The sequence below is a fragment of the Festucalex cinctus genome, chromosome 10, assembly GCF_051991245.1.
Source record: "Festucalex cinctus isolate MCC-2025b chromosome 10, RoL_Fcin_1.0, whole genome shotgun sequence".
Classification (NCBI taxonomy): domain Eukaryota; kingdom Metazoa; phylum Chordata; class Actinopteri; order Syngnathiformes; family Syngnathidae; genus Festucalex; species Festucalex cinctus.
Genome location: NC_135420.1, coordinates 19159335 through 19184429, shown reverse-complemented (window position 1 = coordinate 19184429; position 25095 = coordinate 19159335). Strand labels below are relative to the sequence as shown.

Sequence of the window (25095 nt, the reverse complement as noted above, 5' to 3'; positions counted from 1 at the left end):
CAGAACAGGTTGTTCCTTGTAATCATATAATGTTGTTAGACTTGGTGAAGCAGCATGTGGATCAACTGTCTGTCAAAGTGATTTTTGTGTACTTTATACCCACAACCGCTTATCCCATTCAGTATTACGGGAAGCTGGAGCCTATCCCAGCTGACGGCAGACTACAGCCTGGACTTGTCGCCAGTCAATGGCAAGGCTGTTTACAGGTACGCAGCTTACAAAATATTCTAAATTATAATGCAAATCATAGTTTTTCTTATTCTATTTGTGAGATTTTAAAGTGGCAGATTTGCAAGGAAGAACTCACAAATTTACGAGAAATTAAACTTGCAGATTTATGACATTACAAAGTGGGAAATTTGCGAGGAAAAAACGACAAATTTACGACAAATAAACTTGCAGATTTATGACATTATACAGTGGCAAATTTGCGAGAAAAAAATCCACACATTTACAAGAAATAAAATTGCAGATTTATGACTTTATAAAGTGGCAAATTTGTGAGAAAAAATGCACAAATTGACGAGAAATGAACTTGCAGATTTATGACATAAAGTGGCAAATTTGCCAGAAAAGAAATCACACATTAACAAGAAATAAACTTGCAGATTTATGACATTATAAAGTGGCACATTTGTGAGAAAAAAATGCACAAATTGTCGCGAAATGAACTTGCAGATTTATGACATAAAGTAGCAAATTTACGAGAAAAAACTCATACCAAATTATTACATGCAGCAGAGTTTCATAACATTTTAGGATGTTGAAAACTATAAGTTAAATTAGTAGTACTCAAAAGATGTTTATATTTCCATTTAAAAAAATAAATTAAAAAAAAATCTTAACAGGTCAAGTTGTATTTTTTATTTTTTTTTACTTTCTTTTCTGCATGAATTTCTTTGCGGGATGTCAGAATAGCCTCTTGGAGCTGCTGTTTAGATGTGAACCCCAAACCTACAATTGTTTGCAGTTCACTTGGAACACAGTGTACAAAAATAAACTTTTATAATGTAACACATCCTACGTCACTACATCTAAAAACTGATTATTTCATCATATTTGGCAGTCTGTTGTGGTGGACAGACTATTAAGAGAAAAAGTTTTCATTACTAGAATAAATCACCATATTACAAAGGAAAAAGTGGTCATTTTACAAGAATAGTTTGTTAGGAAATAAAATCGTTATAATGTTCTTCTTATTATGAGTGAAAAGTCTGTATTTTACTACCATTAAATCTGGAAATAAAGTTAGGCGGACAAAATAATATTACAAGAAAAGAATCTGCTTCTTCCATCACGATGAATGTTGACGATTTCAGCGTGTCATGTCTGCCGGGTGAGATCATCCCGCAGACACCACCGAGTACAAAGAGTCCAAAGCAAAAAAAGACAAAGTAAACAAACACGTGAAGTTCCTGTTGAGTGTCTTTGGTCTCTACCAGCTCCAGCTGCATATGAGACCAGGGAATGCCCCATTAGTCCGTCCAGGTAGACGTCCAGCTGCACCCCCATCATTCCTCCGCTGCCTCTGATCCTCTCACTTTACACTCCTCTTTTCTTTCCCCCTTTTTTTTTTCTTTACGAGCTGTGTTTACAAACACCGTGTGTGCTCTGGTGGCACCTGGAGCGTGCGAGGGACTCGTAAGCAATTAGCTGAGGCCCGGCTGGCGATTGAAGCGCTGCAAGGATTTATGGGGGATTAGTCCAGGCCAATGAAAACCGCTGGTGCCTGAAAGTGCTGCCAGCAGTAATTGCTGCTTGGACGTCCCACACACAGCAGGAGTGTTGCGAGCATATTTGTCATAATTCATGTTTCATCCTTTACGTTAAACGGCTTCAACACGTGACTCAAAATCTCAGTGAAGTATCATTCCAAGCTTTCAAGTGTGGTTTCCCTATTTATAATTATTGACTTTATTGAATTAATTATTGATTGATATTCTTATATCTCTTTATATTTTATTTATTAATTATTTATTTATTTTGGCAACGCAACAGATACATCCACATCAGCATTTAGCAGTAATAAATTTAATAATGTATATTTGTGGAGAGTGAAGTCATAATAAGAAAAACGTACTGCGCTGTCACCAATGTCTTACAAATGCAATTATGCCATCTAGTGGCAGAAAAATGACCTCAACACAAATCAATGTCACACTTGTTTTTTATAGTACAGTACATCTTTTTAATTTTAACTCAATTTTATGAATTATTATGAAATTACTGTCAATGACTAAAAGATGCAGAAAAAAAAGATTTCTACGAGTTTAACATTTTTCCCCAATTTTATGTTATCAAGAGTATTAGAACAGAAAAAAATGTACATTGTATTGTACATTTAGAACAGATAAAATTTGAAATTGTGTTAACTATTGAAGTTATGTGATTAATTATGATTAAAAATTTTAATCGCCTGACACCTATGATATACAGTATATATATATATATATATATATATATATATATATATATATATATATATATATATATATATATATATATATATATATATATATATATATATATATAGTTTAAACCGGCTCTCTACAGTCAATGTAATGGTGAGTTGTATTTTAATTTGTTAATATTTGCATACCATGAACCTCAAAAAAATTTCATACGTTTATTTTATTTTATTTTTTCATAGTAGTAATTTTTCTGGACAGCCAGCAGATAAATGCAATCTAAATTGGGCTATTATGTTCATTTTACGTCTCTATGGAGCCTATTCTTCCACTAATCCTTTTTTTGAAGTGTGGTATGAGGGTAATTATAACTCTAAAAACATGTTTATTGAAGTGTGTAAGTAAGAGAGAAGTGTCCTTGAGGTTGCGGTTTATGGCTTATGGCATTTTTCTTCCCAAGAGTCCACAAGCTAACGGCCCAAATGCAAGTCTTTTAAATGATATCAAAAGAAGAAACACTGGAGTCCAATTAGCTGTTTGCTCTTTAGTGGCATTGGCGAGTGAAGGGCCCTTCTTCAGTGTGTTCTGCTATGTAAGTATCAAGCGATGGCCCCATTGAGCTCATGAAAAAAGGTGCTTTTGGCTTCCCACTTGCAATTGGGGAGATCTCTTAACCTTTGACATGTTTTGGCTGCGACTGTCAATACGCTCAAGCTGCCATTACAAGCAAATCCCGCGCTATACATGCCCAGTCAACTGTGGACTCGCCATTTATTTTCCCTTCTATGGGGATTTTGAAGTCTTTTTTTTTTTTTTTTTAATCAAATTTAATACTCTTTCTTTTCCTTCCATCCCCCATTTTTTGGACGTTAGCCCATCGTCAGATCATTCAAGCCTTTTCTGACCTTGGAACGGGGGGGGGGGGCAGAAAGGAAAGCGAGTGAAACTCTCATGGGGTTCCTTCCCTTTTGTCCCGCTCATGCTGAGGGGGGTGGGGGAGTACACAGTGTAGGTGCTGCTTTTAAGATGGGGTGGTGGGTAGGGAGGTTGGGGGGGAGGGGGTCTTTGTTACTCACCTGAGAGGTAACGACAAGATCTTATTAAGCTAAGTTTTGAATAGAGCCCACAAAGTGTGGAAGAATGGCAGAAAATAGTCACACACATTTTTTCCTCCTGCTTTTCTTTTTGTCCCCTTTTTGTCCCTCTTTAATTTCTCGGGTTGCCCCCTTGAGCAGCCCTCTATGGCTCAGTGCTCGACCAGGAGCCGAGCCTGGGAATCTCGTCGTTCCCGCTGTGCGCCTGTGCTTGATTGACACACCTTTTCAATTATTTCACAGTTTGCTTGCTTTTTAAACCAAGAGGGCCCTGTTGGTTTTTTTCTCCCTCCCCCCTGCTTTCCCTTCTGCCCTCCTTTACAAAATAGCAGCTTTTCATGTCGGGGTCTGGGCCGCCAGGCCTAATGGCTGTGACCAGCACCTTTGATCAGCCGTGACCCCCCCCCCCACCCTCCGAGGTTCTGGTAGTGGGCGAAGCGGGCCGCCTGTGTGGATCGGCGCACACAAAGGCTTTAAACACCTTGAGAGATTACCATGGGAACAGGCGGCGGCCGTAGTGGAGGCCTGCACAGGTGGCGCGGGACGGGAACTCGCACATTAACCATTGATTGGGCTCTCATGTGTTGCGAGGACTTTGCTCTAACGAGAAGTCGTTGGGTCCCAATCTTGGATCAGACAGCAAAATGGTATTTGGTATATTTATGCCCGTCAGCCCAGCTCAATCGATTCCTGACCACCCATGGCTACCATGTAGCTCCACCACTGATTTCAGGTCAGGGTTTTTCCTGTTTACAAAATTCAGAGGCGGCCACCTCCAGCCTGAGCCACTGATATCGCTCAACACAGCAGGAGTGCTGTGTTGATTGAGCTCGGCAGGAATGCATTTCAACTGCAGTTGCAGTGTTGCAACTTCACAACCAATTTCCTGGTTGTGAGGCAAAGGTGGCGCCCTCCAGCCATCGCCATAGTCATAAAAACACAGTATATACAATAAGTGTTTTACAACAACACTGAACTATATTTACATTTCATATGTACCAATTGATTTTTTTTTTTAATGATTGTAGTTAAAAAATGGTAAAAATTAATGGCGACTTTGTATTCGTAAAAGTTATAGTCCCTGATCGTAAAATGGTTGCAGGAGGGCAGCCCATAATGGTATCGGTCACCGCCGATACCTTAACCGATACCTTAAAATAATAAAATAATCGGCGCCGATACGATACCTGGTATCGGTAGTCACCGATCATAGTTAGGGTGATACTACCTCTGCCTAAATTTGAGCCAGGAAAAACCCCAGATGTTGATTGGTTCGGTTTGCTCTGTATATTAGAAATTGATTAATTCGCTGCTCCCTCTAAATTGTGGGCTGGTCTTTTGGGATAAAATGGAGGAAAATAATAATTGAATAGCACCACATCGGCTCCATAAGACACCGGCCCATCAGGCATCTGCCCTGTATGCCAGATGGCCAGTCCAGCCCTGGTTTTGAATAATTAGAAGACCAGTAATTGATTTGTGAAGGATTGTTGATTGTGACTGGACTTTACACCAATCTGATCAGCTTGATCGGGACCCGATGATATTTTTTGTGCAAAATCAGCAATCAGAGGTAATGTTTTAATTTTCCCAATTGATCACATCATCATCAGATCGATAACTCCACAAACTCTGACATCTGCTGTGAATATAAACGGTTCCACAACTGGGCTACCTTTGAGATCATGTATAATACAACAAGTGTGTGTAACCGACTCTTTGTTACACAACAGCTGCTAGTCTAGACGTCCCTCCCTTTCTTCATACTGTACCTGTCCTTTTCCTGTCTCCCATCTGCCAGCCTGCGCCCTCATGTCGTTCTTTCCCTTCACTCCTTCCTCTTTCTCTTCAGGAAAACCATCCTCTCTGCTTCCTTCCTTCCCTCCCTCCGTGACCGTCTGCAGCGGGCCTCTGAAACGTGCTTCACAACCTATTGACTCAATATGATTTATTAATTCCCTAGCAACAGTTGTGAGACAAGCCGTAAAGAGAGCGTGCTTGCTTACTTCTGCCCCGAGAACCTGAAACCGACGCTGCCTGCGCATGCTCGTTTGTTCACATTAACCGTTGCTTCTTTAGTTTGAGCGTGATGAGAAAGGCAAGATTTCATTGACAAGACTAGACGAACATGTCAGTGGGTCAAAATGCATGCTGTACAGAAGACTCATGTTTGTAATTCAAATCGCTACCAAAAACCGCACTGACACCAATAAACAAAAACAACCACAAAATTAGCCATTCGGTAATCTGTCTGCTGTTTACATGACTACATGATATTAGTGATAAGACCAATATGGTTTTTTTTTTTTCAAAGCCGATGCCGGTTATTAGTATTGAAGGAGACCGATAATTGATATTTCAAGCTGATATTCATTTGCAGTAAGAGAGAAAATATTAGCATCAAAATAATAAAAAAAATGCCCGCTTTATTTAAAAATACTAACAAAAATTGCAGGGAGCTTTCAGGGTCACCAACATGTGTTGAGCTAAATTAAAAACTAAGCAAGTACGTAGATAGTTCCCTAGATAGTTTTCTACTGTAAATAAACCTTTCCAAAATTTCAACATAAATTCTTAATATTATTATTAATGTTTTTTTTATTTTTATTTTTTTTAGTGTAGGGAGTTACCGATGTCACATCATTTTTTTTTTTTTAATAAAGTGGAAATTTTACTAAATCCATAAATGAAAATTTCCATGTGAGTGACAAATGCATGCAAACGTAGGTAATTTTGGTTTTTCGCCAGAGTTCGTAAAAGGTTTCAAAAGATCTTTTGCAGACAGTAAAAAAAATAAATTAAAAAAAAAAGTCTGGATATGTTTGAAATGTCTTTACGACAAGGTAAAACTGTCCTTGAACATCTAACAAATCCTGATGAAAACCCTAAATTTTGCTCCGTTCGCAAGCATTCACCGCTCGGTAAGATACCAGCTTTATTGGCCTTAAGATTTGTAAAAAAGCCAAATATAATTTTGCCAAATATCGGCAACGATAATCGGCCCGACTGATAATTGGTCCCTCCCTACATTCTGTTCAAGATTCATCCTCAGTTGTGTTGGCCACAAAACCCCATACTTGGGTCGACACACCTGGTTGTTTGAGTGGCTCATTTGCATGAGACAGGAAAGCACCGCCCCAAAAACTTGCTGAGATTTTGGTTTTAGAATTGCTCGAAGGTTCCCCACCCCTGCTTCAAACTGTCTACAAGTAACTCGACTCGAAAATCCTGGACAGTTAGCGGTCCATCAGCTATATGCTCATGTTTGCTTTAATCAAATCAAATTTGGAGAGGAAACGAGAAGCAGGAATATTTGTGCACCTCTTTTCTTCTTGCGCACTTGAGCGTTCGCAGATGCAAACATGTTGTCACGAAGGAACTCGCACTGTACACATTGTGTGCGGTTCTTCAGCCGTGACTTTATACAATGTCGTCTTTACCCTCGAGGATAGACGGTGTGTGGTGCGGGGAGGTTGCCGCTAAAAACAAAAACAATTGGTTTGCTTAGTGATGAGGGCTTGGGGAAATGAAAAGAAAAATGGCAGATTCGTATCAAAATGTATGTAATTAGCTATACTATCTTTCTTCCTCTCAACATTGAGATTGTGAAGCGCCAACCTTCTCCCAGCTCTTTGGAGCCTGTGAACGCGACACATGCTGGGGATCTGCTGAAAGGCGACTCCCGTCCGTCCCCTTGTCGGCCGTAAGCGCCGTCCGAAAGAGGTGACATTCTCCCACACATACAATCCACAGGCCCCCGTCCTCCTCTTTCAGGACTCCCCGTGTGACCCCGCCCCCTCGACCCCCACCCTTTTTCAAACGGGGACTACTCGGGAGAAAGACTCCGGGGATTAAGCCCCGGCCAGGTTCTTTCAAAGGCCATTAGAGCAAATTACAGGTATCCTGTTACCAGAGTGCTGGGACAGGCCAGGTGAGGGGCGCAGAGGCCACGCAGGAGAGCAGGGGTCAGCTCGGGACAAAAAGACAAGGCCACCCTGGGCCCCACTCCATCGGAGGGCCTGCCCGGCTTCACACACTGCTCGGCCCGCATCCATGAATGGCTCACTTGATGGGACCTCAGAGACATTGTCTCACCACTGTAACTTTAGCCTTTTTTTTCCCTTTATAGTAGCCCCCCGACACACACGCACATACACACAACCCTCTGCCCGAACTTCTTTTTTTTTTTTTTTTTTTTTTTTTTTTGTCTTCTGATAGATGTGGGTATGGAAAACAAGGGAACATCTACTGTAAAAACAAGTTGAATGTCACTTTTTTGACCTCCAGAGAGGCCAAAAAAAAAATCTGAAATCAATATTTGTAATACGGAAGAGGATTATGGCTAGTGAAGAGAGGACAACCAGGTGTGCAGGATTCACACTTTATTCTCAGAATTCTCACTTTAATCTTAGAATTCTGACTTTAAAGTCAGAATTCTGACTTTGTGACGTAGAGCTATGAATTGTGAATTGAAGTCAAAAAGTCGGAATTCTGAGAGTAATGTCAGAATTCTTACTTTAAGGTCAAAATTCTGACAATAAAGTGTGAATCCTGCCAGCCCTTCACCGTAATATGAAAACAGAATTAAAAAAAAATTAAAAAAAACATAAATAATTGTTCTTCATAATAAAATGCCCCAATCATTCATAAATAAATAAATAAAATAATTAATACATTATTCCGGTTATGGAAACATGACGAACCTCAAGGCAAGTGTGTGACCAAGAGAATTAAAAAATAAATAAATAAAACGGTCGATTAGATTTTTACTACAATGCACATGCTTTTCTGGGTTCCTGTATTTTTAGTAAATATGAAAATATAGAAAAAAATACAATTTTGAATTAACACCCAGAAAAAAAACGGATGGATCAAGAAAAACAAAACAAAACACAATTCCGCCAATGTTCTGACATCTGTATTGAGAATCGTTGTTCAGTGCGCAAACATCCCTACCATATGTCATCACTCTGATTGGAATTTCATTGCCAATCCGCGATCCGGACCTAAATGGCACCCACACGTGTGCTGTCCATATATCATTATGAAACTGATGTTGTTGATAGAAATGGTGGGGATGGCCACAGGGAGTTCCGTATCCTGTCATTTCCTTTAGCATGTCGCACACACACACATACGCATTGGCCACACGCACACACACCCTATCCCAACCGGTGGATGACAATCTCGTGGAGGAGCTGCGGAAGTGTTTCATTAGCCAATTACCGCTGCAGATAAGGCCTGCGTTCCCACAGTCCACAGGGCCGTGGGTCAAATGTGACCAATTACCCCCCCTTTTTTTTGCTATTCCCCTTGCAGGACAGATTATTGCGTCTGATTTACCCCCAGTCAGACAGAGTGACCCAGTACTCCGCAATCCACATCTGGAGAGTCTGAGTGGGCTGGAATTGAAGCTGCCTGTGTGTGTGTGTGTGTGTGTGTGCGTGTTGGCACTGAAATAACGGAGGGAACATTGAGAGCAGGGGTGGGTAACCTATGGCCTGTGGGCCAAATATCAATCAACAAGTCTCCCTAATTAAAACTCCCTAATTAATATTCCATTCAGTTGTAAAAGGTAGTCGAAAACAATCACAGCAGTCCAGTTATGATTCATTCAATCCCTTAATTTGATATGACCTGCATGAATGAGAATATACCCTAATTTGAAAGGTGTACCAACAGTATAGCAACAAGCGCGAACGTTTTTGCACATACATTTTTTTGCCAGCAGTGAAGCATAAAGTACACATTTGTGGCGATAATAGTAATTCAGCCACTCAGACGATTTATTACACGCGGCGATGACGTGACATCATCTTTTATAGATGTCTCCATGAAATGAGAACAGCGTCGTCATATTTTTTGTTTTTTTTTGTTTTTTGGGGTGTCACTCGGCATAGTGCTCTCTGCACATATGTGTCACATCATGGACGTATTGCGCTCACATGAGAAATCACATTTGTTTTTGCAATGTGAACGGGTAGCTACATAAAAAGATCAGGTTTAACAAAAAAAAAAAAACATAAAAAGATCCAAAACAAAGTGAAACTGACTTCAGGTGCTTAATTAAAAAAAATACTAATAATAATTCCAAAGGGTACAATTAGGAGAAATGGAGGGGGGGGGTGGTTCACACTTGGGACCATTGATATGAATGAACCCGTAAATTGTGGTTAATTTTTAAATGCACATCAAAATGCTCGACCTAAGATTAACCCTATAAACTATAAAGTATGAACCATGAAATATATGAGAGAAAAATTCAGATTCTTTGTAAATAGAGTATTTATTGGTCCTTTTGAACAAACTTTTTTTTTTTTTTTTTTAAATCAACTTCCACATATGACTTTTGATTTGTATCATATTTGATACATCCGGTCACAATGCTTTAAATTTGAGCATTTATAATTATCAAAAATATAATAATAATAATCAACAGACATAGCAATTATATTAGTATTTCCAAAAATCAGAAAGAACATTTCCCACTATTAATAAGTATAGGTGTCTCTTCTTTCTTAATTGGGGCGATCTTGCAAAAGCCATCAGCTGGGTGATACTGCCCTCTAATGGATTATCTGTGCAATGCATGTGTCAGATCATATATATCAGGGTTTTAATGGGGGGAAAAAAATTATACTCACATACAGTCTTCCCTCGCTATAACGCGGTTCACTTTTCGCGGTCTCGCTGTATCGCGGATTTTTTTTTAAGTGCAATTTTGCATATTTTTTTACAGTAATATACCCATTTTATAAAATTTATGAAGGTTTGAACATTGTCAATGTTTGAACAAGAGAGAAATGTGAGAACATGTAAATGCCTCAATGAGAAAAGTGTATAAATTGTGCGGTCGGGGATTTTAGAGCCTTAAAACATTTATAAGAGTTATAAAACATAAAGCTAACTACTTCGCGGATTTCATTTATTGCGGGTATTTTTTGGAACCTAACCCCAGCGGAAAACGAGGGAACACTGTATACATACATAGAGGGCCCAAAATGTCTTGTATTTAATATGATACGTTTGGCTTTATTAATGAACATGAAACAATGCAATTTAATGATTAGATTATTGCATCGTAAATTCAGTGTAGCCCTCGCGGGACTTACTAAAAACTGAAATGTCCCTTGATTTAAAGGTTGAATGGCTGTGCTGCTATTTACCCCCTCATCAAGCGGTAATGAGTGCACACGTCCTGTCCATCCTGTTGAACACAACCCCCCCACAAGATGTGATTGTACTTAACGGCACATCAATCAGTGCTTAAAGGAACCTCCGGGAAGCCCTTCTGATGATCAAACTCCAAATTTACAAGCCATTTGGGGGGGTAAAACTAGAGGACAACCTGAGGTAGAAGCGGGCAGCAATGATGGATAGCGGGGGTGAAAAAGGTTAACGAAGGCCAACAGAGTTTGCCTGTGTGGTACCAATCTTCCCGACTAAAGAGGCCTTTTCTTTAATCAGGGAGGGGGGGACGGGCAGCGCAAAGTGCCTCCAAATCATGCATCACATCCACAACAAGCCAGCGGCCGCCTATCAAAGGCTTGACAGATAGTTACGAGCAGATCTGCCAGCTTTGTGACTCACGCGGCTTCTGCAGTTTCCTGCACTTTGCTGCCCTGGGAATAGTAGCCAGCATGGTGGAATCCACATTAGTCTGAGGTCAACCTCACCCCCCCCCCCCCTCCCCTCCCCTCCCTCCCCTCCCCCGTGCCGCTAAATTGCAGAAAGCTGGCGTGCCGCTGCTGCGTCTGTGGCTGCTTTTCGTTGGCAGCCCAGACTTGGGACGCGGGAAGGTAATCAGACAAAAAACAAAGGGGCTTGTTTACGCTTTCTGAGCCTGGTGTTCATCGGATTCTCTTGCAATCTTCTCCCGGAGTCAATTACAGTCAATTTACTGTATGTCAGCAGGTCTTTTTTTTTTTTTTTGCCTGCACTTTTCCATCTTTGTTCTGTGTCACTGGTCTGACACGGAATGGTGGGACATAGTCTTCTGAGGTTGTAGCTGTAACAGAGGCGGGACAACACCTGCGCTGGAGAAAATTCCACTACAATGGACCCCTGCTATTCATGGGGGATAGGGACCGGTCCAGTAGCAATAGCAAAAATCAGCTTATAAGTGAGACCCATTGGAATGCATTGGGGAAAAAAAGTATCGCATACCTCACACGAGTGTTACAATATTCTTTCAGATATGTGTTTTTCAATAAGAAAATTTGCCATATTACCTCCCTTTGAATTTGCATATAAAATGCGTACAGTAGCCTATCTGACCAAAGATTTGTGCTCTACTAGGTTTTCTACTCTCCCAAGCTGACTGTCAAGAATGACCCCCCCCCCCCTCCCCACACACACACACATCACTGCCACCTTCAAGCGTATGTTGATGATGCACAGGTATGTTCCAGTGAGTGAGCACAGACAAGACAGAATGTATCTCAGCATGGCCTACATTTACATTATTCAAATAAGACGGGCACACGGGGAGGTGACAGAGGTCTGGACTCTGTCACAACTGTCACTTGCTCCACTGGCCAGACGACCTTGACCCCCATTCCACCCGCTACGGGGGGAGAGGACAGATCAGGTAGACAGGAGGAAAGAGGCGGTGGTGGGTGCAAAAGTTAAAATGCGAAGAAATAAAACAGAAATTAAATAAAATAAAATAAAAAGTTAATAATCAGTTTTGATTCTATGAGGTATTCATTTAGATCACAAAATGAAATAAAACTATTAAAAATGCCACAATAATTAAGAAATGTTGTGATTCATTTTTAGCCATATAGTATTTAAAATTTCTCTTCAAAATGTGTGGTCATGAACTCGCTCTCATCCATTTTAACTGAAGCAACCCCCTTTACTGAATTTTGATTGATTTTGCAAGTTCCACAGAAAATTCTGTTCTATTGCTACAAAAACATGGAACCTACCAGAAGAAAGATTAAACTCCCTTCTTTCATCAGGAAAAAAAAGTATATTTGTATCTGTTTCCGTTTTGCAGAAATTACCATTAGAATATAGCTAAGTTTTATCATTATTCATATTCCTGTTGAAAACACTGGCAAAAAAAGTTTGTTGCAACATGGCCCTGGTTGATCTCTTATACTCTGCTACCACCTGCTGGCTGTTTTTTTTTTTAAATAATTACCATTGCTTTAAGACACCTCTTCATGTCAGAAGCTGAATCAAAGCCTTCTGTATGCGTATAAATATGTTTTTGGGAGTGAAGGACACAGTATTAAAAAAACGTATTTACACGTTTTGGGGTTTTAATGAGTTAATAGATTTTGTTTCTTATAAAAATTTCCATGGCAGACATAATACCTTTCAAAACACAGCATTGTCATCGTTTGATAGTCAAAGTTCTGACATTGGATCAACGTAGTGTCCGCTGAGTGTGTGTCTGGAGAGAAGTTGGTGTCACCTTTCAAATGAGACGCACGATTGGCAACATGACTCTACAAGTCAGCAGTAGAGAGGCATCAGAACAAAGATGGCTGACTCTCCCAGCGCAACACCTCGTGCTATGCAAGCGTGTCTCCTAATGAGGAGCATGTCCCCTGCAAAATGGAAAAAACACCCGCTCACATCTGTGCACACACACACGTACGTGAGTTACAGTCTGGTTCAAATTAGTCATTTGGGAGAGGAAGCACACATCTTTTTTTTTTTCAGTTTCGGGTGCACTTCAAGCTCCTGCAATGACACGAGTATAAACACAGGCACATGCATTCCAAGTGTACACGCCTTCAAAGAGAGTTTCTTTTTGGCTAAAGAGGAGATAAAAAGCAGATCCTCGTTGGATGTCCCATCATGCGCATCACATTTACATTCAATATCTTCTTTATGACTCACTGCGCCTCACATTTGGCGACAGCAATGGGCAACCGACATATACGGCACATGAAAGGGTTTTATCCAGCCCACCGTGCAATTTAAAATTAAAATTAAAAGTACAAGTTCAAGCAGTTATTTACTTGCCAGTGCCAAGGAGGTTCACAGAATGGCAAATCTGATGCGACTATAGAGGAAATCATAGCATTTCTGCCATTTGCCAGGCTCAAAATAAGCGGCTTCGCATCGCAGTTTTCGGGTCAAAATTTGCTTTTTTGAAGAGCAAAATTGACCATCACAGATTTTTTTCCTCAATAATTAAACCACCGAGTTCTGCTGCCATGCCCCCCTCACACAAAAAACTAACAAACAAAAAAACTATAATCTATAATACCTAGTTTTACTGTAGACGCTAGTTACAGTCCCGGAGACTGATGATATGAATGTTTAATTTTGGTGAAAATGTCAAATCACGGATGTTCCACAAAACATTTTTGCATTTAAAATGTCACACTTGACTCATTTGAGCCATTTTCAGCAATAAAAAGTTAATATTTCGTCCAGAATCAATTTTCTAACTTCATTATTTTTCATGTACAATTAATACCTTTAAAAAGTAATTTTTCGACTTGCTGTCGTCTGATGATGACATCACCTGTGCTGAGGAAGTAGGTAAAGAACGACCAATCATGGCTCAGTTTATTGACCAAACCCAGAAAACAGGTCGTTTGGCCGTTACCTACTTCCTCAGCACAGGTGATGTCATCATATAATTATTGACAAAATATTAACATATTAACTTTTGCTGAAAATGGCTCAAATGAGTCAAGTATCACTTTAAGAAACACTAAAAAAAAAATAAATAAAAAAAAAAAATTCAGCGCAAGTAGTTTGATTTTTGTATATTATTACCTCTGCCAAGCACATCATACAAAGATGAGAATTACAGTGATTTTTTAGGGTTTGACATTAAGACATTTATTTTGTTGTTGTTGATTGAGGTCTTACATGCGTTAGCGTAAAATAAATAAATAAATAAATAAATAAATAAATAAAATTTTTTAGTATATCTTGTATATTTGATGTACACTAATATCTAACTAATTCAAAAGTTGAACTTTAGCCTCAATCGATATGCTAAAGGGACTTTTAATGGCATATGTTTACCTAAAGGTTTGGCTGTTCAGCGACTTTACAGAAATTTGTCTGTCTTTAGTTTTTTTGAAGGGGAATCTCACCCATTCTCACCCAACTTTGTGTCATTACGCTGCGGTTCGCAAAATACACATCTTCCCTGCTTTGAGCAGCGCACTTATTTCCTGGCCCTAACCCCCCTCCCACACACTTTCCAGAGTGTTTTAAAGCCACATAAATCTGGTAGCGAAGCTGCGGGCTCGTGTATAAAAACCACTAATCTTAAAAACGTGGAAGTACGTTACGCAATTATCTGCACGTTAAAAAGTTTTCTGGTTTGTATTTGTGGCTGTAGACAAGCGTGATTTACTAAAAGTGAAAAAACAACAACAACAACAACAAACCGTCATGGAGATGACGTTGCACTGATTCACCTGAGGTGTGCGTGATTTGACCGATTTCACGCCTATTGCACTTTATGCGTTGTAAAGTTATTTTTATGGCCTGATTGCCTGACAGCGAGTCAATATTTGTCCTGCATTGTGCCATCTCTATTTATGTTTATGTGTGCCAGCAAAGACAGTGCGTTTAAAGTCTATTGGGACTTTATGGAGCTTGCTTGTGCACCTGTGATAATAACGGGAAAGGAAAAGTAAAGATCGACGTAGACGCCGTGCGTAAGAAAACGTCTTATTGAGTCTTCTTATTACTTCCTGTATGGACCAAATCAAAGAAGACAGTGGGGAAAGGGGGTATGTCTGTCTTTAGGGCAACAGGTGCATTACATTCCTCTCCAGTGCCAGGCTCACATATTTCAAGCTATTAAGTGCAGGAGTTAGTCGCTTACAACAGATATGTATCCAAAGGATGCCAAGTAAATAGAGCAGGGCTGCTTTAGTCCCGTGCCAGGGTTTCAAGGCTTTGTGACGCGTCTAGATCAGGTTAAGCAAGGAGGCTTCATTGTATGCGTCAGAACTAGGGATGGGTGAGTAAGTACCGATACCAGGCATAGGATCGGGACGATACCAAAAAAAAAGAAAAAAAAAGTCTGACATTGATTGAGATGTGGCAGTAGTTGTTTCTCCCTCTAATCCTCTGGTTGAGTAAGGGAGGAAATTTTGGACTTCAATGGTTGTTTAGTCATGGGAAATTCTTATTTTTATCTAAAAGAATATATAATAGGGATAGACTGATAATTGGCGCGAATATTGGGCATTTTGACGAATATCGGTATCAACATTTTGAAAAAAATCTAACTGCTCCTAAAAGGTCAATCTAAAAACCATTTTAAACTCGGAACTATTGATTTAAATTTCTAATTGACTTTATAAGAGATACTGCTCGGAACCTTCTGTTTTTGTTGGACATAATTAAAAGAATGAAATTTGAAAGTTTAAGATTTCACGTATTTTTACATTTTAGTGTTGTCATTTTTAAAAGTCTTTAAAAAAAATTCTTCAATAAACATGCTTTAAGACATTACCAGGGTGAAATGAATATTGGCTTCAAATATCAGTTATCGGCCTCCTTTGGCTACAAATAATCAGCATCGGTATCGGCTCTGAAAAAATAAAAACATACCTATCACGTATATAATGTATTTATTTTTTTTTTCTTCCATAAAGCGCTAACAAATTTCTACACAAAGTTAAAGGCTCAGAATATGAGTGTTATTTTAATCAAGTCCCACGCGTCTTGTTGGCGGCCCTGTGAAGTTGTATATCTTTTGTGCCACCTTCGCATCCACAAAATGTCACGATGAAGGAATTGGCTGCCGAAGCCAAAGTCAGACTATAAACCCAATGATGAACCCAGTAAAACCCGCAGAGGAGCCGAAGCCAGACTGCCAAAGGTCGTTAGCTACTAATTGCTACATTTCGAGGGGTCCATTCACGACATGGCGCCCTAGTGGCAGAAAACAGGGAGGCTTTGCTAATTAAAGCGATACAGACGCTGTTGTCCCGCAACGTTCCCAGGACGGCCTGTTCTTTTCAACTTCTCATATTGGGAACAGCTTGCAAAGGGTCAATAATCATCTGCTTCTCGCAGGCAAAGGTCACAGTCCATTCTGACAGGATGGTGATATGATTGATTTATGACCCCCCTCCCCCCTCATTTTGGAATATCAACTCTCATTGGAGACACCCCGGAGAAAAGCTTACATAATGCCTAATGAGCAACTGGAAAGGCTCCAGCACTCCCCTAGCCTTTCATGTCCACCTCAATGCCGAGCAGATCACGCCCCTGCCCTTTTTCTTGTCTCATTAACATGCGTATTCTGCTGATGCGAAATACCAAAGTCCTTCCTTCAACCAGGTGCTTCCCTCCCGCTCATGGCCGCCGTTGATCTGGTCACGCGTTCCTGTCTGAGCTCTAGCCGAAAAATACCGGCGAGTCTCGACAAGTTGATGTCACAAATCAAATGATTAGATAGGGGTGTCAAAATTAGTGCGTTAATTTTGAGTTCATTTGAACTTCCCTTAACGCCACTAATTGTTTTTAAAGACCGCCCCTGACTTGGAAAACCTGTACTGGGGGAATTCCAATCGCAATGCAGCAGACACGTCCATGTCAAAACTTAGTAGTAGTAAATGTAATAATGTTGCGATTGGCTGGCAAACAGTTCAGGGTGTACCCCGCCTACTGCCCGAAGCCAGCTGGGATAGGTTCCAGCACTCCTGTGACCCTTGTGAGGAATAAGCGGTTATGAAAATGGATGGATGGACTTCATGTTAAAAATTAGATAGCTCTTAATATAAAAATAAGAATGCACCGAGCCAATGCACCAATGTCTTAGAAATGCAATTATGCCATCTAGTGGCAGAAAAATGACCTCAACACAAACGAATATCACTCGGTTTTTACAGTACAGTACATCTTTTTAATTTTAACTCAGTTTTATGAATTGTTATGTAATTACTGTATCTGACTAAAAGATGCATACATTTGATTGTTTTACACTTTTATGTTAACAAGAGTATGACAAATTGTGAAAAAATATTTTATTGTACATTTAGAACAGATGTAAAATTTGCGATGAATCCTGAGTTAACTATTAAAGTCATGCAAGACTCCCAAACAAGTTGGAGAGTCACGGATGCAATAAGGTTCTACTTAATGGTTAACTTTGAATTTTTGCCAAGTCAAAGGTGGAGAAACTAAGTGTGACTCCAGAAACCAAAATATGTGTTTAAAGCAATTAAAAAGTCACTTTTCCATAATATGTTCCCTTTCATGACTGACAGAGTCATCTCAGTGCCAGCGGTCATGTTCCTGCACCTGGCATCGGATCAATTCCCACCTACAAGTATATTTTCTCGTCACATTTGCCCTGTGATTGACGAATGATCACTCCAGGGTCGAGTAGGTCCGAAATCTGCTGGTTTTGCCTCTAGCACCTACTCTGACCATGAGCCGGATAAACATGGTAGAAAACAGACACAATAAGAATCTTCTTCCTTCCACACTTGTCCTGCTGCAAGTGCTTGGCGAGTGTCTAAAACAAGTTTGACTCATTTCCACAACATATTTCATCAGGGTGGAAGATTCCCCCGACACTTCCCCCCCCCCCCCCCCCCCCCCCCTGCACTCGCGCTCTGGGCGCCATCCAACTCAAACACGAACTCAGAAAACCCGAGAGATGCTGCACACTTAAGGAAAAGTAGTAAACACACGCCCTGGAGTTTCTTGGACGTCGGATCAGAACCGAGCTGCTCCGGCGAACTACGGCAAAACTTATTATTGCTCAGGGTGAATCAATTTAATGTAGTAATCAATTCTGAATGTAGCATGTAGCATACCATTATTTAGTCAATTGCGTACTTCCTGCTGCTTTTCCGCTTTTTTGTTGTTGTTGTTGTTGAATTTCCGTTACTTCTCAGCTTTACGATTTGTTAATGCAACTCATTATAAAGCGGTTGCTGGGCAGGGCTTCACAGCTGTCTAATTAACAGCCTATGACCTGGGACAGGATATGATGTGTACCTGCCTCTTGTAAACACTGGCTGTGTGTTTTCCCCTCTCAATCACGTTGTACTTCAACATACGCATGGCAAAAGAAAAACACATCAAGGAGGTACAGTACCGGTAGGTATTTTTAGCAATTTTAGTAATCACGTGACACTTTGTTTCTTTAGCTGGTGAGGTTGCTTTGGTTTGACGTCTATTTTGGTATATTTCATGCTATAGTTGACTTTTTAAGCCATATATATGTATGTATATATATATATATATATATATTTTTTTTTAATATATCTTTATTTTAACCATCCATTACTTGGAAAGTCTGTACTGGGGTAATTCCAATCGCAGACACATCCATGTCAAAATTTAGCAGTAATATATTTAATAATTACCCTAATGCATATATTTGTGGAGAACGCGGTTACAATTTGCAGAATTTCACAAGTTACTTCATGTTAAAGATCAGATAGCTCTTAATATGAAAAGAAAAATGCAGAGTTGTCACCAGCGACTTACAAATGCAATTATGCCATCTAGTGGCAGAAAAATGAATTGAATACAAATCTATATCACACTTGTTTTTTACAGTTTAGTACATATTTTTCATTTTAATGCAATTTTATGAATTATAATAATGAAATTACATCAGTGATTAAAAGTTGCACCCATATTTCTATTAGTTTAACATTCTTTACAATTTTATGTTAAGAGTATGACACTTGTGTATTATACATTTTATTTTACATTGTACGTGCAATTATGCCATCTAGTGGCAGAAAAATTACCTCATGACAAATCAATATCACACTCGTTTTTCTACAGTACAGTACATTATTAACAAATACCAGATAAATTAGCTCACATCTTGCGCTACAGTGTTAATAACCATTAGATCGCAGAAACCCGAAGCCTTGGTGTTTGTGTGCATTTGAGTGTATGTTTGTGTACATTTGTGCAAGGCAGGAATATTTTTGTCCGAGCACTTTGAAGAGGCAAGTGATATGCTGACAGACCGCCCTGGTCCTGACAAGGATTTCTGAAAAAAGCGCATCAATCAGAAGTTGAAGGCTCGTTCATCATAATCTGTAACTCAAGACACCTGCTGTTCTTTTTAGTTTGTTTTGTTTTGTTTGTTTTCAATCTCTTCTATCCATGGCACTTTTCCGTCCCGTGGCCTCTCCCTTCAGCTGTTCCATGCCACTGTTCCGCTGGGATTGATACAATATTTTCCAGCCCTCAATTAGCACATCGCTTGTTGACTAATTCCAACTGTTTTTGCACCTGAGAGGGTGCTGGAAAAACTGAGTGGTGTGGAGGCGAGGGCGACGAGACCCATACCGGCGCGAGGCGGGGGTCAGCGGATGGGTCGACTTGTAAAGCAGCTGTTTGAGGAAGCAGAGGGTCCGAGTTGGTCTGGTATCCGATTCACCGCTGCGCTCATTAAATATGTACGACCTCCCACTTTAATCTACAGCCGCTCCACCGTATCGGTATCAAGAAATCATGCGGGTCAAGAGGCTTTAAGTCTGATTGAAAGCTTCGGTGCCCACTTGTCGCAAAATAAACAGCTTCATGCGGCGTTACGAGATGCAACCGCATGTTGAAGTTTAAGCTTTGGACGAGACCGCCAGGGGCTTTGGCGCAAGGCTTGACTTGCTGTACACACCCTCCCAAAGAAAGGTTCTTTATAGAAAAGGAAATGAGAGGATGACGGATAAAGTGAACGAGGACGTGACGTATAGCATACTGAAACCAACACCACTAAAATTAGTGACCTGAGCGAGGCAAAAAAGAAACGAGCGTTTTGGGAAGTTTAGGGGTTAAGGTTTGGTTTGGTTAGGGTTTTGGTTTTGGCAGGTTTACGTTTTGGACTTGTGTGGGGTCGGGTGTAAGGTTTGGGTTAGAGCAGTTTTAGGATTCTACTGTTTAGGGTTTGAGGAGAGTCGGGTTATGATTGGTGTTAGCTCAATTTACATAATTGTACGTACATCAATGCTTTCTTTACTCTGACTTAGAATGAGACGACAGTATTTTGTATGTTATCTATACAACAATCTGTTAAGGCATGCTCTTTGGCCGACTGTAAATAATAACGCTGAAGAAGAATTATTATCTTATCATGTCTTATCTTATTAACCTAGTGACTTAAAAGTCATTTATGCTTCAAAACTACAGTGGCAGTCCTGGAAGTTATTTCAGAATTTTAGACATATCCTGCGAGTGACTTAAAGGGATAGTTTGGATTTTTGGACATGAATCTGTATTGAATCCTCACCTCTAGTAGTGTGCGATCAGCACTGACTTACTCTTGACAGCTTTCCTTGACACGAGTTCTGGTCTGGTTTTGGTCGAGAGGAAAATAGTCCGGCAAGTTGGCTGGGATCACGGAAATAAAGCGTTTTTCTTCTAAAAACAATTTGTTTCCAAAGGAGTGATACATTTGCATCACAAAACTTCGCCCTGAAAAACAGTCAGACTCCATTACTGCAGGGTGCTGTTTTTCTGTCCGTTCGTATCACTGCGCGGCGCCCTGTCGACGGCTGATAGGCACACCTTCCGTCGTAATTTTAACTTCGAAAAGACAAACAACTCCTAGATTAGTATGCGTCTACCAGCTGTATGCTGAACATTACAACAAAACGGACAAAATAAGCCGATGGGATTTGATATTTTTTTTTTGTATTGTCTACCTAGTTCTGAATGTCATTTCATTGTAGGTTTCGCAATGAATTACAATGTATCCATCATAACTAAACAAAGCCGAAGAAATGGTGGAATACTTCTACATACATCTCATCATGCAAGAACGTTTTTTTTGTTTGCATTTCTAGCCATGGATCCTCAAATATTACAATGATGCCCAAATAGTATCTGCTCTGCATGCCAGAATACCGCGTCTGAAATAGTATCTCGTAGTACCTGATAGCAATAAATTGATGAGTGACTTTTGACCCAAAAGGCAACACTCAACTTCCCATTTGCACACCGTCAACATAAGTCAGCTCAACTTGACTTTCAAGTTTGTGTCGGTGTGGAAGACATTTTCAGGTGCCTCATTTGGACAGGTGAGCAAATGTCACTCACATCTTGGAACAGTGGCAACAAGCCTGTGAGTGACTTTGAACACAACAGCTGCTCCTTCCCCTCCACCTCGGTAGCCATGTGGAAAAAGTCTGACTCACCCAGCCGTGTTAAAAAAGAGCCATTAACAAATACATAAATATTACAGTCCGAGGCATTGCAGTGGGCCCCGCCTGTCACTCAGGGAGTGACGGACATGGAGGCGAGGTCAGCTCATGAGTCAGCTCCGCTGACCTGGTCAAATGTCTGAAAGACATCCATTGATGGACACAATGAGGTGCGGCCGCTGCACTTCTCAGGTGTCGTCCGAACCGCATGCACACAACAACCCGTCTGGCTTGAGCCAGATCTCATGAATAGCAATTTTTATCTGCAGTCCTGTGCTCAAAAGTCTTAACAAGGTTTTGATAGGAGGACACTCTAAAAGCAGTTGGGTCAAAAATAACCCACGTTTAGGCCCAAATGATTGGGTCAAATTAAAATAACACATCAATGCAACACAGTTTTTGTGGGTTACTTTAATTGAATAACCCAATAGAATTGGGTCAAATGAATCGACCCAACTTTTTTAGCTATTTTAAGGTTGCGTCAAAAAGGGACCAATGCAACTTTTTGGGTTATTCAACTAATCCAAAAAGTTGGGTTGCATTAATTTAGTAACCCACAAAGCAACTTGTTTTGTGGGTTATTCATTTGACCCAACTTTTTTTGGTTAATTGACTAACCCAATTGAATTGGGTCAAAATGAACCGACCCAACATTTTGAGCTATTTAAACGTTAAAGGTTGGGTCAAAAAGGGACGGGTCCAAATTTTGGGGTTATTCAAAATGACCCGAAAAGTTGGGTTACACTAATTTAGTAACCCACAAAGCAACCCACTTTTGGGGTTGTTTTTTGGGCTATTCATTTGACCCAACTTTTTTTGATTAATTGACTAACCCAAATGAATTCGATCAAATGAACCGCCCCAACATTTTAAGCTATTTAAAGGTTAAAGGTTGGGTCAAAAAGGGACGGATCCAAATTTTGTGGTTATTCAAAATGACCCAGAAAGTTGGGTTATATTAATTTAGTCACCCACAAAGCAACTCATTTTTGGGGTTGTTTTGTGGGTTATTCATTTGACCCAACTTTTTTTGTTAATTGACTAACCCAATTGAATTGGGTCAAAATGAACAAACCCAACTTTGTGACCTATTTAAAAGGTTAAAACACACTGAAGTGGTGTGAAATTTGTTCACCGCATTTGACCCATCCCCGAATTGAACAGCAGAGTCACCGCACTTGGAATCATTTGGTGATCTAACCCTACATATTGGGTCAAATTAATGACCCACAAAGCAACCCATTTTTGTTTTGTTTTGTGGGTTACTCATTTGACCCCACTTTTTGGGTTAGTTGATTAACCGAGCCAACGTTTTGGGTTAGTTGAAGAACCCAAAAATTTGAATCTCCTTTTGACTCATTGTAAGTTAATTTTGACCCAACTGTTTTTCAAGTGTAGCAATAATGCAGGTTGCATTTAAGTTTAAGTAAAGGTCACTTCAGCCTTTATAGCTTATTGCAGACGTACACATAAAATAATGAGAAAGGCGCAGATTTACGGTGACAAGCATGAATCAAAAAGTCAAGAGATTGTGACCCAAGGTTGGGAAATGCTGGCTAAGGAACTGTTTACAGTACGGTATGCACATCTGAGCCTGCATGCAAAGCCACATTCAGACCCCTTTCCTCAGCATCCTCATCAAAAATGTCACCACCACGTCACGTGAATAGGCCTTAGTTTCCATGTTTACCTGCTGCACTTTCATCACAGTTTGACAAGTTAATCCCCGGTGACCCTTTTTGTTTTTCCATACCAACTGATGCCCAGCGTCTTTCCTCGAAGAAAATAAATGCAGCACCAGTTGTGTCCCATGAGGAGCCTAAATCCACACCGGAGTGTGCTTGCCTTACCTAGCAACCTGCATCTCCTTCTCTAAACACAACACAAGAAGCTGAGCAACGACGTACTGTAGCTGCAGGGTATCCCTATGAACGGCAATAAAGTAGACAGTAGATAAGAAAGTCCGACCATAAAAAAATCAAACGTCACAAGGCGCCCTCGTGGAAAACCCGCGTCAGCGACTTACTGTCTGCGTAGTTTTTCCGCCGCGTGCCGTCCACCTTGCCCGTTTTGTCAATGCACAGGAAGAACTTGTTGGCCGAGTAAAGCCGCCGCAGTCGCACGTCGCCCTCCAGGTGATTGTAACTTCTCGTGTGCCTTTCCAACGTCCACGAGCAGTTGGCGCCACCCGCCAGGACCTGGAGGGGCTCGCGCCCTAACCCGGGGGGGCAGGCCCCCGAGGCGGCGCCGGCGGCGGCCAGCAGTAAGGCCAGGCAGAAGGAGGCCGCGCCGGGCCGTCGCCCGGCCGAGGCCGTGGCATCAGGAGCGGCTTCGGGCGGATGGAGATGAGCGACGGATGGCGTCCATCTGCACATGGTGGGTCACACTCCCAGGGTGCACCTTAATGTGCGAGCTGTAGGCATTGCTGATGGGTGGGAGACGTCCCAGTGAGAGAGTCCTGAAGAGAGAGGGCAGGAGACCCCCTGGATGTTGATCTTTGATTGGGGTGACAAAAAGAGCTTCAAAGTGGTCAAAGCTCCTCCATCTTCTTCTGGCTTTCACATGTCTTCATTTGATGGAAGTTCCATTCTTCTTGTCCGCTCTCCTCCTCGCCGCCTTCCCGTTGAAAGGATAAAAGTCCTGAAGGATGATGCTTGTGTGTTTGTGTTTGTATAGATATGAATCTATCTGTATGTGTGTGCACCTTGCAACGGTTTCCAGCTGGGGAGGAACAAGGTGCCTGTCTGAGCTGCTGACCCGTGGCTGGGAGGGAGTTGAATGAGGGTTGATGACTGACTGCGTGTGAGTGTGTGTGAGTGTGTTGCCAAGAGAGGGAGGGAGAGAGCCCGTCTGCATGTGTCAGAGTGAGCGGCAGCCGGCGAGTGCGTGTCAACTCGCTCACACGGGGCAGTGAAGCAGTAAGCCAACGGCGCGCAGCCAGCCAGCCAGCCACTTCTCCGCTCAGTGGGAGCTCCGACTGACTTGCCGTGCATTTTATCCTGGGCTGGGCTAGCAGCATCCGAGGAAGGGTGGGTGGGGAGACGGGTGATGGTGGGTGGGTTTGGTGGGGGTGATTGTAGGAGGGAGCCGAGGAGGCGGGATCTACAAATTCATTCATAACCATTTCTAAGGAATGAGAAAAGTTTACCTTTACATGCCGTTCGTTGGATTTAGGTCATGTTCATATGAACTATCCGCCATTTTTAAATTTAGTCTCAGTTTTAGTACAATTTCAGTCACGCTTGTTAGTTTTTATCACAATTTGTCAACCTCATCCCGTTTTTATTTAGTCCATTTTTAGTCGACAATAAATGTAGCATTTTAGTCTTCATTTTAGTCCAAGAAAAAAAAAAAACGTCATTTGTCGAATTTTAGTCAACAAAAACTGTCAACGTTTTAGTCTTGTTTTAGAAAGGACAATGAACATTTTGGATCTAAAACTATTTCACATAACATTTTATCTCATCTTTT

The 25095-nt window shown here is 40.9% G+C and overlaps 1 protein-coding gene across 1 annotated transcript in view; it reads right to left on the bottom strand.

Moving 5' to 3' along the window:
• fgf22 (fibroblast growth factor 22) overlaps nt 1-24570 on the bottom strand; it is a 31852-nt gene extending 7282 nt beyond the window's left edge. Inside the window, exon 1 of the mRNA XM_077534335.1 lies at nt 23651-24570. Coding sequence (XP_077390461.1) covers nt 23651-23999 — 349 coding nt within the window. The 5' untranslated portion in view covers nt 24000-24570. The remainder of the gene's footprint in view (nt 1-23650) is intronic.
• Between the last annotated feature and the right edge of the window lie 525 nt (nt 24571-25095).